Source organism: Rhinolophus sinicus, chromosome 5 (assembly GCF_057876585.1).
Source record: "Rhinolophus sinicus isolate RSI-liver-muscle chromosome 5, RSI-T2T, whole genome shotgun sequence".
NCBI lineage: Eukaryota > Metazoa > Chordata > Mammalia > Chiroptera > Rhinolophidae > Rhinolophus > Rhinolophus sinicus.
In genome coordinates, this window is record NC_142505.1 from 56,229,637 (window position 1) to 56,245,006 (window position 15,370).

Below are 15,370 nucleotides of genomic sequence, written 5' to 3' on the forward strand. Positions count from 1 at the left end.
GGATAAAGAACTGGCACTCTCCAGCCCTGCAGGTCCCCGTGGGGACAGAAAGGGCTCTGTGGGAGGACGCTTTACTGCTTGGTTTATCTGTTGCTGCCCTCTGTTGGTCCTGATGAAAACTTTCTGCCCAACTTTGGTTTCTTTATAATGCACAGTTTGCAGAACATGTTCTTTATGCTGCAAGGTCTTGGTGAGATTCAAGGGAAACAAGGCTAGGTGACTGAGAGCATTTCCGTCACCTAAAGTATTATTCTTTGCAATGAGCAGAACATCCAGTAACATCCTCTTCTTCTGAAAGTGAGGCTTAAGAGTGTGAGCTTGGGGGCCCCATCCCAGGTCTGATAAGCTGTCACCTACCTAAGTCTCAAAGTCCTCATCTGTATTATACCTGCACCTTATTAGTGCTAGAGGATTAACTGAGCCGTGAAGGGCTTTATACAGCCTGTGTGACACATAACAAATAACATATGCATTTACGTAAGCAGGTTCCTTGCATCTGGCACTAACATTCTAATATAGCATTGCTGAGTAGGTGTGTTTGCCTACTAGATGATAAATCCCTTGAAGGTGGCCTAGGGAGTCATACATTTTGGTTACATTCCCCTTCCCATAAACTAAATCCACCATACAGTGGGCGTTCACTAATTGAGTCTCATTGGTTCCAGAAATTTGAGTACATATAATCTAATAAAGAGGTTCTTTTTTGTCCTTCCCAATTTACATGTTACTGGAAGTACAACACCAGGCTTTTCCAGCTTATTACTGGTCCCACAGATAACGGATCCCCCAGGCTTACCCCCCCAACCCCCAGCATGACAGTGAGCACAGATATTCCTGGAAGGATTGGAAAGTGATTTTTACCTGTCTCTGTCAACAAAAGAGGTGATACAATTTGCTAATGTGATGATTAGCCAAACAAATAGAGAGATGCAGACACTCACTTGAGATCAGAAAACAAATCACAACAGAAGGGTGTTATTTCAAGATCATGAATTTACTATTTCTACATGCTTTGGGCTTTTTGATTTTTCTTCTATTTTAGTTGCTGCTTTCTTCGAGCCCTGTATGCTGCTGCCCTCTTCTGGTAATACTGCTGAAGTTGTCCTGACAAATGGGCTAAAATAAACTTGAGTTTTAACTTGGGATTTGGCAACTTACTTTAGGAAATAAAAGGGGGGGGGGTAATTTTTCTTTGAATATTTCTAATTATTGCAAGTTTGGGGGGAACTTCAGTCTCTCTAGAGTACCTGAGAGGGAAGAAATACCCAAGTTTGGGAGCATGTTGATATTTTTTTAAGCTTCCGTAAGGTATCACCAAGTGAAAGCTATTCCCAGTCAAATGCATGTTTGTCTGTCACAGTAAAATTCTACTTAAACTATATTTAATGAAAATTAATGATTAGTGCTGTTGTAATGACGGCATAAAAGAGCCTAGAATATATGTTAGAGAGTCAGTCACCCCTGGTTAAAAGCCTGGACTAGAACAACAGAAAACAGAAAGCGCTAGTAATCTCAAGTGATATCTGAGAGTGCACTTTTGAGGGGAGGACTTAAAGGACCACAGTTTTTACATCTTTGGGATTTTTAGCTGGTATGTCCTGTCTCATGAAATCATGGGATGGGCAGGAGGGACTTCTGAGGCTGGGTCTGTGAGGTTTTGTTTTAAAGATGGCTGAACTTTAAGTACACAAGGAACACTGTAGCTCCTTTCCAAACAGTTCTTTAAATTAGGGAAAGGTTTGCAATAATGTTTCTTAAAGAGTGGACTGAGGCCACCTTTGTCATTTGTTTGTAGTGGGGGTAGGTTATAAATATGCAGATTTTTAAGTCAGACCAATTAAAACAGGATCTTAGGTTATGGTGGACCTCAAGAATCTATATTTTTCATAACTGTCTCAGGTATTTCTTAAGGCACACTAAAGTTTGAGAACCATTGTTTTATCATAGAGGAACTGTCTAGAAATTTTAAAGTTGCCTTGAGTTTCAATTATATTTAGCAACTAGAGTCTAGTTATGAGATAAGAAGGTTAGTCCTTTTTTGTCCCTGACTCTCCCCTCTTCTTCCTCCCACCCATGGAAGACTAAAATACTTGGACACACAGACACACATTTTGTCTAATGCCCCTTTCCTTCCCTTCCCTTCCCTTCCCTTCCCTTCCCTTCCCTTCCCTTCCCTTCCCTTCCCTTCCCTTCCCTTCCCTTCCCTTCCCTTCCCTTCCCTTCCCTTCCCTTCCCTTCCCTTCCCTTCCCTTCCCTTCCCTTCCCTTCCCTTCCCTTCCCTTCCCTTCCCTTCCCTTCCCTTCCCTTCCCTTTCCTTTTTCCATCTTTGAGAATAACTCAGCTGTCATTTTTACAGAACTCTGGTTACTAGCCCTGTCTACAATTCACATACTACATTTTAGAAAAGAGTTCTTTCTTTATGGCAGATTCATTCATTCATTCATTCATTCAACAAAACTTGGGTATATTTTGGCGCTGGGAATATAAAGACATACAAAACCAGATATGGTTCCTGCCCTCATGTCTAGTGGGAAGGCAGACATTAATCACATCTTCTCAGAAATGTGTAACTTTAATGGTGATTAGTATTAAAAAGAGAGATGATCCTGGAAGAGCTTGGGGATTTGGTTTAGTTGGGTGGTCAGGGAAGGTTTTCATGAGGAAACACTGACTGACTGAGTCAAGATGTGAGGATGGAGAAAATGTTTATGATGTGACGCACACAATTCCTGGGACCAAGGACCATTTTCATGTGATGTGGTTGTGTATGAAGAACCACAGTCTAAATACCATGCTCCTGACTGACACTAAGGCCATTTGGTGGAATAGAGGGAGAATGAGTTTGGAGCTCTACAGACCTGGATTTGAGTCTCAGATCCATTACTTTCTAGGTTGTGATCCCGGGCAGCTCAGTTAACTTTGCTGGGACTCAACTGCATTGCCTTTCGATGGTGATGATAACAGCTGTGGGACATTTCTTATATTTGCATGCAGAGGGCTCATTTCCCTGTGGTGACTGAACACTGACTCTCCTTGGGGGTTCCCCCTCTCCTCCACTTTCAGCCCACAGAGTTTGTGTAGGGTTAATTATACCTCTCGCTGTAGGTGGGCTGTGTGGGATGTGTGGCCCAGGCGTGGCCAGTCATCAGTGCATCTCCTTGCTTAGAGTGATTGGTGCAGGGAAGGGCACGGGACCACTCTGGACAGCCTTCGTCAGTATTACCTGGTGAGCTTGTGACATGCACAGATTCTTGGGTCGCAGCCTTCTGGACGGCACCTTGGGGTCTGCATGCTAAATAGCAGCCGGGGCAGGTGGCCCAGGTCCTCAGGTGGGGAACACTGTCTTATCTTGTAGGAACACTTAAGTCTCTGGCACAGAAACACCCTGAAACTGCTTCATGCCTTTCACAGTTGGTGGGGCAGACTCCAGTCACAACCATAATAATTTTAACCCTGATACTTAAAAATGAGAATTGCTGCTTTGGTTCCACACCCCTCTGAGAATGTCCTTTGTCCTGGCTGCTGGGAAGTCCATTTATAATCTATCTTTATTTCCCACCCAAGGTAGTAGCACTAGAAGGAAATTTCACGTAGGGAGAATTTTAATATTTCTGTATTACGGACAAAATGTAGACTCTGTGTGCGTGTGTGTGTGTGTGTGTGTGTGAGAGAGAGAGAGAGAGAGAGAGAGAGAGAGAGAGAGAGAGAGAGAGAGAGAATGGGGCAGGAGAGGAGATGATTTTGAGGAGACTCATGTTGGATGTGTCTTACTCCTAGGACTTTCGAACAAATATCCCTGTATTAAATCTAATGGAATTCATAATTGTGTTGGAGAACACATAGTTGTGTTGCAAACTCTCTACAAAAAACACTCCATGAGATCTGACATCTGAGTGGAAAGGAACCAATATTCAGTAAGTCACTTGGGTAGCTACGCTTCCTGTGTGGGGGTTTGTACACTGCTCCCCACAGAGCTCCCTCTGAGGATGCCCAGGGGACTGGGGCAGGCTGTGTGGGATCTGCTTCCTTCTTCAGCTCCCTCATTCTTCCCTCAGATTGACCAGAGTGCTTCTCCTGGTTTCCCCTGCATTTTGAGTTTCTGTGGAAGGGTCTGGTGGCTAACAAGGAAGGGAACATAATTTGCATGTGTGACTGAACTCCACGTTGCATGCAGCTGTTGGGGGCTAATTGTCACTATCTGGACTGCCATCTTTCTCTTCAAGCAACTCAGGATAGTTCTGCTGCCCCTGCACGGGCCAGCAATGGTGCCCTTGAACTTATCTCCTGCAACTATGTTGGTATCGGAGTTGTTTCAAAGGGGGTGAGTATTCTCTTTATTATTTTGATAAAGCACATGTAGATGTGATGACTTCAATAATGGAGAAGGAAAAACAGGAAGAATCCAAAAGTAATGCAGTGTTTTCTAGGTCGGCCAGCAAAATTGCTTTTAGACATTATTGTGGTGAACAGGACAAGAAAAGAAAGAGAAGACCTTAGTTCTCATCCTGGCTCTCCCATTACAACTGTGATGGTGGGGCTGTCCCTCTGCAGGCCACAGAAGTTGTTAAGGAAGGAATCTGACTTAGGTTGAAACAGAAGGTTTAATTTGGGAGATCGATATAACCAATGCATCTCAATGGCTCTTTAAAGTTAAAGAGAATCACATGTATTGAAACATCTCATCAAATCCTGAGATTCTTCTCTTGTGCCCTTTTAGGAAAGACACTGAGCTTTAGATGGGCTGGACCCTTTTATGATTTTCACAAGTGAGCACAGAGCTTGCTTTTTAGCTACTGTGTGAGTCGTATCTTCTCTGGGTGGAAGCTTCAGTGCGAAGGCCTTAAAACATCTATGTTCTAGGTGCATGGCCTAAAACTCATTTTCTCCTTTTCCATTCAGTACATGTTGTACAGACATGGCTTCATTGATATTTTGGGCACATTTCTTCTTGCTTTTTTTCCTGAAGAGTTTCCCCCTAAAATATTTCCCAAAGTAAGAGGTCAGCTACTTCCCTAAGAACTTCATTATTTCAAAGATTCTCAGAGAAAAGTTGTGTGTCCAGTGGAGCAATTACTGGTTCACTCAGAGTGGGAGAGGAGACTCCATGTCATGGTGAGAGGGCCACTTGTCCCACTTCCTCTGGGAAGTGGTCACTTTCCAGGCCATATGATCTTTCCTTTCTCAGAACCACTCGAGGTCTTGCCGGGGCTCTTCTCCTCTCTTCCTTTTCCTTCTTTCTTCCACCAAACATTTCCTGAATGCCCGTACCATATGCTGAGCTAAAGGATGTACGTGTGTGGTGGTGAAACAGGGAAGGACACCAAGATGAATCAAACAGAACTGGCCATGAAACAGCATAGAGTCTACTGAGGGCGGCCAACGTATAGTCTCCTAAGTGAGTCCAAGAGAGGCTGCTATGCCAAGGGAGAGTACTGACGGGGAGAACCATCAATAATTCAGCACTGCTTCTTTCGATGTATCTTGTCTCTCCATCTACACTGTGCTCTCTTAGGGGTGGACATCAGCTGCTTTTGCCTGCCCCGCATCCATTTCTCCTTCTGGTAATGACATCCTGATTTTATCTTGGACACAGCCCAGTGGGCCTGTTAATGAAAGTACCATGGCCTGTCCCTGCTAAAAATTAGATGTGTTACCCAAGCTGGACCAACACAATTCTCTCTCTCTCAAATTTGGCCCTCAAGTAGAGATGTGAGGATTGAAAATGGTCAGAGCCCATTTTGTCTTATGACCACATTGATGACACTGGCCATGGTTTCTACCACTTGAATTTCTGGAAGTAGTCTGGGTTCTGTTTGTAATAAGGACTAGTCATTCAGCTTTTTCAACAATCCCTTACCTCAAGAGGTTGCCAATACATTCCTTTTCTTTTAAAAAAATCTTAATTACCTTGAGTCTATTTCTGCCGTTTTATATAAAGAACTCTATCAGATGCTCTTCTGGAAGTGTGAGACTGGGCCTCATAGTTCTTTTCTATGACCTATCAACGTGCCTTACACAAAGTAGGTACTCAATAAATATTGGTCAGTTAATAGTCTGAGGAAATACATCTCAGGATAAAATGTCTTCCACTGCTTTGCCCCGTATTATTTTGGGGGGTTGGGCATAATTCCAAAGTTTTCCTTTGGCTACTTTATTTTAAGGTTTTGTTGTACCCTGTAACAATTGTGAAAGCAAAGATCACCTCTTGTTATAATCATGAATACCGATTATTACTGTATTAAGGCTATTCGGAACAGCATTTAATAGTAGTTTAATTAATATAAAATGCACAAAAGTCGTTCTTCTTTGTGCATGTTTCAATGCTAAATAAAAAGAACTCTTGGCAAAACTGAAAAAAAAAATAAATAAAAAGATTACTTCTTCTTCACAGCCAGAGAGATACATTTTGCCTTAGAGGCCCAGACTTGAGTAAATCCGTGAATGTCTCATCTTAGAAGCTCAGGGTTGGAGAAACTTTCAAGGCCATTTAGGCCTAAGAGGCAGTTGCTTCACAGGGAGGTTTCAGAATTGATAGTGATCAGAATACTAACCAGTACTTATAGCCATCAAAGTAACCCAATAAACACTGTTAGTTACTAAATTACAAGTTGACTCACTTTGTGATGTCTTTCAGAGTACAGCATAAATTAACTTTTTGCAAATTGAATTACAGTTTACATGCTCTGGTGGAGCCTGCAAATTAAAAAGAGGCAATGGCAAATTCCTTTGTAAACTGAAAAATCCTAATGCAAAAAACAAACAAACCGAAACAAGAAAAAAAGGGAAGGATTTTCAAGGATATATATTACTATTTCTGGACATTTTTTTTCTTAAAGAAACACTCAAGAGAGCTAAGATACTATGTGTATGTTAGTAATGTATTATTAATATCAATATCTGCATCTGCATCTGTATCTTTATACATAGATAACCTGTGCGGCATGGTTAATAATAGTCCCAATTGGGGAAGCCCAGAAGTCTATCAAAAAGGAAAATTCTAGTTGCTAAGAAAGTAAATCTTAAAAATTCTCACCACAAGAAAAAAAAGGGAGGTGCGGGGGGGAATTTACAGGTTTTAGAGCCAGAGCGATATGTACAAACATGGAAAAATGTCTACGATGATTTATTTTTTAAAGCAAGTTGCAGAACAACATGAAGCGTTTGATTATCTTTGGTTAAAAAAAAGTCTACCTGGAGAGAGATGTTCCAGACTGTTAAGCATAGTTATAGGAGGTCAGTTAAGACTTCAGGAAATCCCAGGCATCAAGAGAATGGTGTGCTCTCCTACAGGTAATTAAACTCAAACACACTAAACAATAAAATAGATGTAAGAAGTTTCAGTAAACTGAATATTCCCATAATGAGTATCTTAGTGCCTTCAGAAACAGCAGATTTTTCTAAAACCATGTTAACGTCCCAGTGCCCTAACCAGACACATGCTTGCTCCCTCCCTGGGGTCCTCCATTACTGACAGGGTGTGGGGGGTTGGGGGGGTCACTTCTACTTATGTAATTCTGTATTGTCAGAATGAAAAAGTAATGAGCATGTGTTATTTTTTTCAATTTTAAAGTGATATAAAAATAGGAAAAGGAGCAAAAGGGAGCCCTCTGGATACTGAAATGGTTTGGATTCCTCCGAACGGTGGTTATGTGGATACATCATATGTAAAAATTCATTGAGCTAAATGCACGAGCGTTGTGTACTTCAAGTAAGTTTACCGCAACGAAAAAGCATTAATTAAGTCTGTCAAATCTTTAAAACTAATGGCTCTTAAGACTGACATTAGAGTTGAAGAGTTACCTGCACCAATACAAAAAACCTTTTCTTCCATCTCTTCCAGACATTCTTACCGATGGCCCATAAATACCTAAGGGAAATGAGAAAGACAAACGTTGCATTAATGCTTGAACGAGGACACTGTTTAATACACTGTAGTGTGAAGCTTGGTACTCATAAACAAGGAAAGGCACACGGCTCAGAAGCAGAAAGCAGATTTAGGAGCTGTGTGTTTGAGGATAAGAAAGACCTGGCAAGTTTCACTTCTACTTATAGAAGGAATTGGGGCCCTCCTCAGATTGTGTTGGATTCTTTGACTGATTCCAGAAAACACCTTGGAAAATGTTACACTGTGACTTAATTTGTATATGTGCTAAAAGTTTTTTTTTTAAGGTAGGGAAACTCCTGAAAGGTGTTGTACACGAGAGAAAAAAAAAAAAGTGCTAAATCTCACAACTTTCAACTCCTTTACCTCTTGTCAAGTCTCATTCAGGAAAACCTTCCCTCATTTCCTTTTGCTGTAATTCTGTCAAATGCAGGTATATTACAGGGGAGAAGTTTCATGTTAACATAGAAAGTCCTTCCTACATTCCTTCCTTTTCCCCAAATGCTCTTCTGTTGATGAAAATTAATTTTTAAACAGAAAAATGAAATAATAAGGAAGGTTAACAACTACAGAGGCACAGGTCAGCGGTATCTGGAGATTTTAAGATGAGTGTTAGTAATTCATTCATGAATTATCCCGTTGGCCTTGTGGATTGTTTTATGAATGGGCATTGATCAAGGAAGTGAGGCTGGTGGTTTTCAGGCTCTATCTGACCAAATAGGGAGAGACTTGGTCATATTCAAATACATTCAAATACTCGCGTTCCCAAACTGGCTTTATTTGCTATCAAAACCACTGGACAACTTCCAAATCCTCACTTCACCAAGAATCGGACAATTCTGCTTTAGAACATAAAGAATACACCTACTTAGACTTTATACTGTTTGACAAATGTCAGGGGCTCTTGGAGTGACTGGTGGCCAAAATCTACTCAGACTTTCAAGCCAGAAACCCAGAGATCAGACTGGGTCCTTCTGTTTCCCCATCCATATTCCCCAATTGCCAAGTGCAGTTGATTTTCACCTCCTGCAGAGTTCTTCACTCTGCTCAGCCCCAGCCACATTTTTGCTTCCATGGACAACTCTAAGGGAATGTCTTAATGGGCTTCGGGGACACCAGAATGATTTTCATCCCCCTCTTAGTCGTGAGATACATTCTACCATCTACAAATGCTATCTTGGCTTTCCCTGCTGAAACTCCTTCAGTGGGTCTCCCCTATTTACATGAAGGGAGCCCCAAACTTTGGCCATTCACATTCCACTTTCACGATTTATCCTATATCTGTCCACCTATTCTGTGATTTTCTTGAAATTTTTCTCTAAATTGACCTACTTCACATGACTAAATTTATTTTGAAAGAAAATTTTATATTGTAGCCTATTATATATATATAATACATTATGTAATTATATTAATATTATTATATGTAGCACACATTGAAATACTTTAGTAACTACATAAGTAATACATGTGTGTCTGTATATCAGTAAACTATCTTGTGTACCACTAGGGGAATGAATACACTCAGGGAAACCTTGGCATACGGAGACGGAATCTAGCATCTTGACCTGGCCTAGAAACCTCTTCATTTCCCCGCCCTGCTTAACTCTCTAGACTCAGCTTCTGCACAATATCTATAATTACTGACCACACCATAAAGTTTCACACCTCCATAACTTTGTACATGTTATGCTGCTGGGAATGCTTTCTCTCCCAACTCCTGAAGTTAGAACTCATATTCCTTACCTTGATGTCATCACCTCCTGGGCTCCGTAGATAAATTCTGCTGCTAGCAATAACTTATTTGCTTTTCTATTTATTGTATCTATTCTGTGAGCTCCTCTACGGAAGGAACCTTCTTTCTAAATTCTTAGCATAGTTCTTATACAGCTGGCCTTGGGCAGCATGGGTTTGAACTGCGCACGTCCACTTATATGCAGATTTTAACAAATAAATACAGTCAGCCCTTGGTATCCGTGGGTTTCGCATCCACAAGGTTTAACCAATAGCGGTTCAAAATAGTATTTTTGCATCCCCAACAGCAGTTTTCCAACCTTGGGTTCCTGCGGATGTCGACCCTGATTGAATCTGCAGATGTGAAGGGCCGACGGGAGTCAAAAGTCATACGTGGACTTTCGACTTCGTGGGTCTCAGTGCCCATAACTGCAGCATTGTTGAGGGGCTGAATGTATACGGTAGGGGGTCAATAAATATTTGCTATATTTTAATTCATTTTAAATGCCGTGTTCTTGGAAAAACAGAGTGATTTTTATAAAGATTTTTGATGAGATTTTAAAACATTGCATAGAGACATGCAATACATTGCCAAGTTTTTCGTGTTTTCCTTCTAAACTATATCCCATCTACTTCTATCTCTTCTGCTTTTACCCAGTCAAACCACCCTAATGTCCACCTGGCCCATGGCAGACTTCTAACTGGCATCCCTGCTTTCACTCTTGCCCCTACACGCCATTCATTACACAGCAGATAGAGTGATCTTTTAAATGGGTAAAACAGATCATTAATGCAGTCACTCCAAATAAGGCTGGAAAACTACGGAAGGGTTTTAGTCAGGGGAGTGGTACACTTATATTTCTCTTTAAGATGATCCCAGTGGCTGCTGGGTGATGAATGCATTATAGCTGGAAGGGGCAAGAAAGAAGGGTGGGAGACAGTGAGGAGATGGTTACAGTGGTGCAGACGAGAGAGAGAATGGAGGCGGAGGCTGTGGAAATGATTGGATGGCTGGTAAGTTCATCAGCCCCGAAGCCAACACGGTCAGCTGTTTGTTCCATGGATCACTTAGCCGTCCTGGACAGTGCTCGCAACCTTTTGGAAATAATATATTAACATATGCACGGCGGAAATGTAATAGAAACGTAAGGGTATAGTCTTCCAGGTCTGGCTCTGCAGGTTGCTCTGAGCTGTTAGGCAATCTGCTTACCCTCTTGGCGTTCTGGAAACGGCCGGAGCTTTGTGGGGATTCGATGAGATGATGCTTGGGAAGTGTAAGCATGAGGTCTGGCCAGAGTAGATGTACCATAAATGTCAGCCTTATTATAAAACATCTCTGTTTACAGAGGAAAGCATATTATTCGCTACTTGTAGTAAATAATAGCTAAACACATGAAACGGAATCTTCCTGGACATGTGTACATAGATGAAATAAAAGATCGAGTAAAGAAAGTTGTGTGAAAAGTCTTGTATTTTTAGTAATGGCTGGCAAGGTTGTAACAGTCTCATACTTTCCTGGAATTACATCTGGCAGCTCCTATCCATTTTCTCTTTCCCCTTAACTTGAATCCATATAGAGAGATTTGAAGCCATGAACAGAGCTACATTTAAAGTGTTTATAGTTTTAAAGGATGAGACTGGAGGTAGGAAAAGGCCGCTAGAATGCAACTCATATTGAATCATTAACTTTCCCTTCATACTGTGTTTCCCCGAAAATAAGACCTAGTCGGATGGACAATCAGCTTTAATGCGTGTTTTGGAGCAAACATTAACATAAGACCCAGTCTTATTTTAATATAAGACCGGATATAATATAATATCACATAATATCACATAATATCACATAATATCACATAATATCACATAATATCACATAATATCACATAATATCACATAATATCACATAATATCACATAATATAATATAATATAATATAATATAATATAATATAATATAATATATAATGATATAACACTGGGTGTTATGTTAATTTATGCTCCAAAAGATGCATTAGAGCTGATTGTCTAGCTAGGTCTCATTTTCGGGGAAACATGGTAGCTACCACTTAATGTAGTTTCACTAGACTTCTGCGCTATGCCAAGCAGTTTACATGAATTTATTATACCCACCTGGAGGGATTAAGAGCTTGAACCTGGAGCCATGCTGCTTTTGTTTGTATGTGACTTTGGACAAGTTACTAGACTTATCTCTACCTTAGTTTTCTCATCTGCACAATGGAGATAATAATAATAATAAAAATAAAGGTACCTACTTTCACAGGTTGTTGTGAGGATTAAAGTAGTTAATGAAATGTAAAGTGCTTAGAACAATATCTGTCACAAAGTAAATATTATTATTAGGTATGTCATTATGCTATTATCCCTATTTTTCATGAGAAAACTGAAGTTCAGAAAGAACTTTAGTTTTCCAGTTGGTGACTAACATAGCCAGAATTTAAACTCAGAACAGCCAGGTTCTAGAACACTCTTTTCACGATGCTATTCTTTCCACTCTAGATGACAAACTGGTTTCTTTCCTGAAATAAGAACATGAATTGCTATTCTCACTGAACAGAGAAGATATCTGGTGAAGGGCTTTTGAATGGGGACACTGAGTGGGACCAGAGAAAAATTCACAATCCTCCTTTGGAAAGTATCCACTGGTTAACATGAAGGAGGGGCTTTCCTTCTGAGGTTTTCCTCAGAATTTATTGCTAATTGGCACATACCAGAAGGTGTCAAAACCGAGAAAACTGAGGGCTGCCATGGATTGTTTCTGTCTAGTCAGCTCCGGTTCTGTATTTTATTAGATTGAAACATGCTCATTAAACAGAATGCAAAATACCTGGAGCAGATGGAAATCAGTTATTGCAGATGTACAGGTGGCTTTCCACCTCTATCTCCACACACTACAGACAGATCTATCTGTGCAAACATTACTGGCCCTCAACTGTCTCTTTAGACCAGGGGTGTCAAAACTGCGGCCCACGGGCCAACTGTGGTCCACAATCCATTGCTAATTGGCCCGCAGCAAATTCCAAAAATATATTTAGTTTACTTAAATAAACGAGGTGAGGCAATACGTACTTCACCTCGAGTGAGTGGCCCGGCTGTTTGTGTATTTTACCGCATATGGCCCTTGGTAAAAAATGTTGAAAAAAGTTTGGACACCCCTGCTTTAGACCATCCAGATATGTGGGAATCTGGGTTTACAAATAAATAAATCAGCATTTTAGTGTAGTGAGCAGAAGTTTAGCCTAGTGGTTATATCTCAGCCTCAGGTGGAAACACCTAGGTGAGAATTCTGGCCCTGCTATTGACTTTGGCTTAGCTGCCCTGTGCCTCAGTTTCCTTAGCTGTAAAATGGGGAGAGCATAGGATCTACTCCATTCAGTTGTTATAAGGATTGATGGAGATAATGCAGGTCAAGTGTTTAGCATAGTAACTGGCATATAGTAAGTTGTCGATAATGTTCGACATTATTGTTGTTCGTTGTTAGTGTTATTACTACTACTACAATTTGGTCCTAGTATAAAGAGTATATGACTACAACTTTGCAAAGGATTCATCTTCGAATTCTTTATTTCAATTTACTTTAAGCTTTTGGGCACACATCTATTGGGAAATAAAGTGAGGTGTATGTGTCTGGGTTTGGATCTCAAGGTCATATTTTACATCATGATTCTAATGTATCCTTTCTTGTAGCATATTTGTAAGACCCATGCCAGTGGGTCACTGACCTTCCTGTCATTTGCTAGGGGCATTTTAGTTATACGAGAATCCAGAATGAATTACAAAGGACTAAAAAGAGACGAGGAAGATGCACTTGGGTTCAACTTAAGTCCCAGGAATCCCAATCAAAGGCAAGGGAGACTCCCTGGCCTCAGCGTCCCTCTGCCCTAGAACTAGATGGCAGGGCAGGACCCAGGGTGTCATCTGTCTATAAAAAAGGGACGGTTCTGCTTCACGATGTATTTGTGAAAGTAAATGAAGTAGTATCTCAGCTCCGTTCATTAAATATCGTCTGTGCTTAGCACTAAGTGTGCCCGTGATGGGTGCTCAATAGCTATTCATGGGGAAAATTATTTATCATGTATCTTCTCTTAGGATGCCTGGGGATGAGCATCCATTGCAGGGAGAAGAGTGTGTGACTCCATCAAGACCTTTGCCAGAGTCACTTGCCCCTGAGCACCTTACAAAGGTGAAATCATGGCTGGGAGGGCCATGGATTCCAGGGATGCTGAGGTTTCCTGTTGGGGACTGTGAAGGCAGAAATGACTGAAGAGCCTAGAGGAGCCAGGGAGTCGGTGCTGCTCTAGTTGAGGTGGAGGATGGCATTTGTTCTCTCTGTGTCCTTGTGCCACCATTGTGTCTAGCCCATCACATGTGGTAATCAGGCAGATCTTTTTTTCTTTCCAGAAATGCTTCATGAGAATTTCTTTTAAGAGTAGCAGTTACAGTAAGACAAAAGCCATGGTTCCTAATGGGAGGCTTCCCCACACCCTGGGGATTGAAATAGAACAAGGAAGCTGCTTAGGCTCCAGGTGCCTCAATCTTCTTACAGCAGCCCAGCAGGGGCCATGGGCCAAGAAAAAGTGCAAAGCATGGATGAAAGCAAACATCAATGATGACAACCATCACTGACTCTACTGTAGTTACAGCTCTTACCATGTATCAGACCCTATTCTAAATGCTTTACATTTATCAACTCATTTAATCCTCACAACAACGCTATGAGGACTGTCATTAACTTCACTTTATGCTATGCAAAATGAGGTCCAGAGAGGTTAAACAACTTGCTTCTAGTTAGTAAGTGGTAGCGCCAGGGATTACATTCTAGGCAATTCACCTAATTGGCGTTTATATATAATAATACAATAAAAAAAGGTAAATGGAATCATAAAACTATTCAATTAATTCAAAAGAAGGATGAAAAAGAGGAAAAAGGAAACAATGATCAGATGAAACAAACAGAAAACAAATAGCAAGATGACACATAGCAATTTAATTTAAACCTAGTCATGTCAATAATCACATTAAATATAAATAGGCTAAATGAATATTACAAGTAAAAGGTAGAGATCTTCAGGTTGGATTTAAAAAGCTAGAACCAACTCTATGCTGACTATAAGAAATGAACTTGAACTCTAAAGACATAATAGGTAAAAAATAATAGAAAAGGATTTAAGATCTACCATTACCTTTTTAAAAATCTGGAATGGTTATATTTACTAAATTTTAGGGCCAAGAATATTACCAGGGTTATAGAAGATCATTACATGATGATAATGCCTCAATTCCATAAGAAGACTTAATAATCTTAGATGTTTATGTATCTAATAACAGCAAACAGAACTTAAAAATATGTGAAGCAAAAATGGACAGAAAACTATAAAGAGAAACAAACAAATCTAGAGTTATAGTCAGAGCTTTTAATATCTGTCTATCAACAATTGATAGAAAATCAGTAAGGATTTAAAAGGTTTTATCAACCAATTAGATCTAATTGACATTTATAGAAAATAAGCCAATAAGGGAGATAAAGGGAATCCTAAAAATATTTTCGAGTAACTAGTCCAGTCTGAGGAGTCTAATTTGAGAGTCACCACTAATATGAGTGGTGTCTTGGAGACTTACGGGGAGGAGAGAGGAGTGTGATGGTTTTAAAGAACAAGAAGTCTAGAGCAGTGGTACAGCTAAGAAACGGGAAGAGGAAAGGGAATTTTAAGAAGCATGGCTGAGACTTGCTTCTTAG

At 40.5% G+C, this 15,370-nt stretch overlaps 1 protein-coding gene across 20 annotated transcripts in view; it reads right to left on the reverse strand.

The window, feature by feature from the left end:
• CADPS (calcium dependent secretion activator) overlaps positions 1–15,370 on the reverse strand; it is a 465,169-nt gene that overhangs the window by 157,456 nt on the left and 292,343 nt on the right. For all 20 annotated transcript variants that reach the window (XM_074313221.2, XM_074313220.2, XM_074313223.2 and 17 more), the window contains exon 9: positions 7,801–7,867. In XM_074313221.2, coding sequence (XP_074169322.1) covers positions 7,801–7,867 — 67 coding nt within the window. The remainder of the gene's footprint in view (positions 1–7,800; positions 7,868–15,370) is intronic.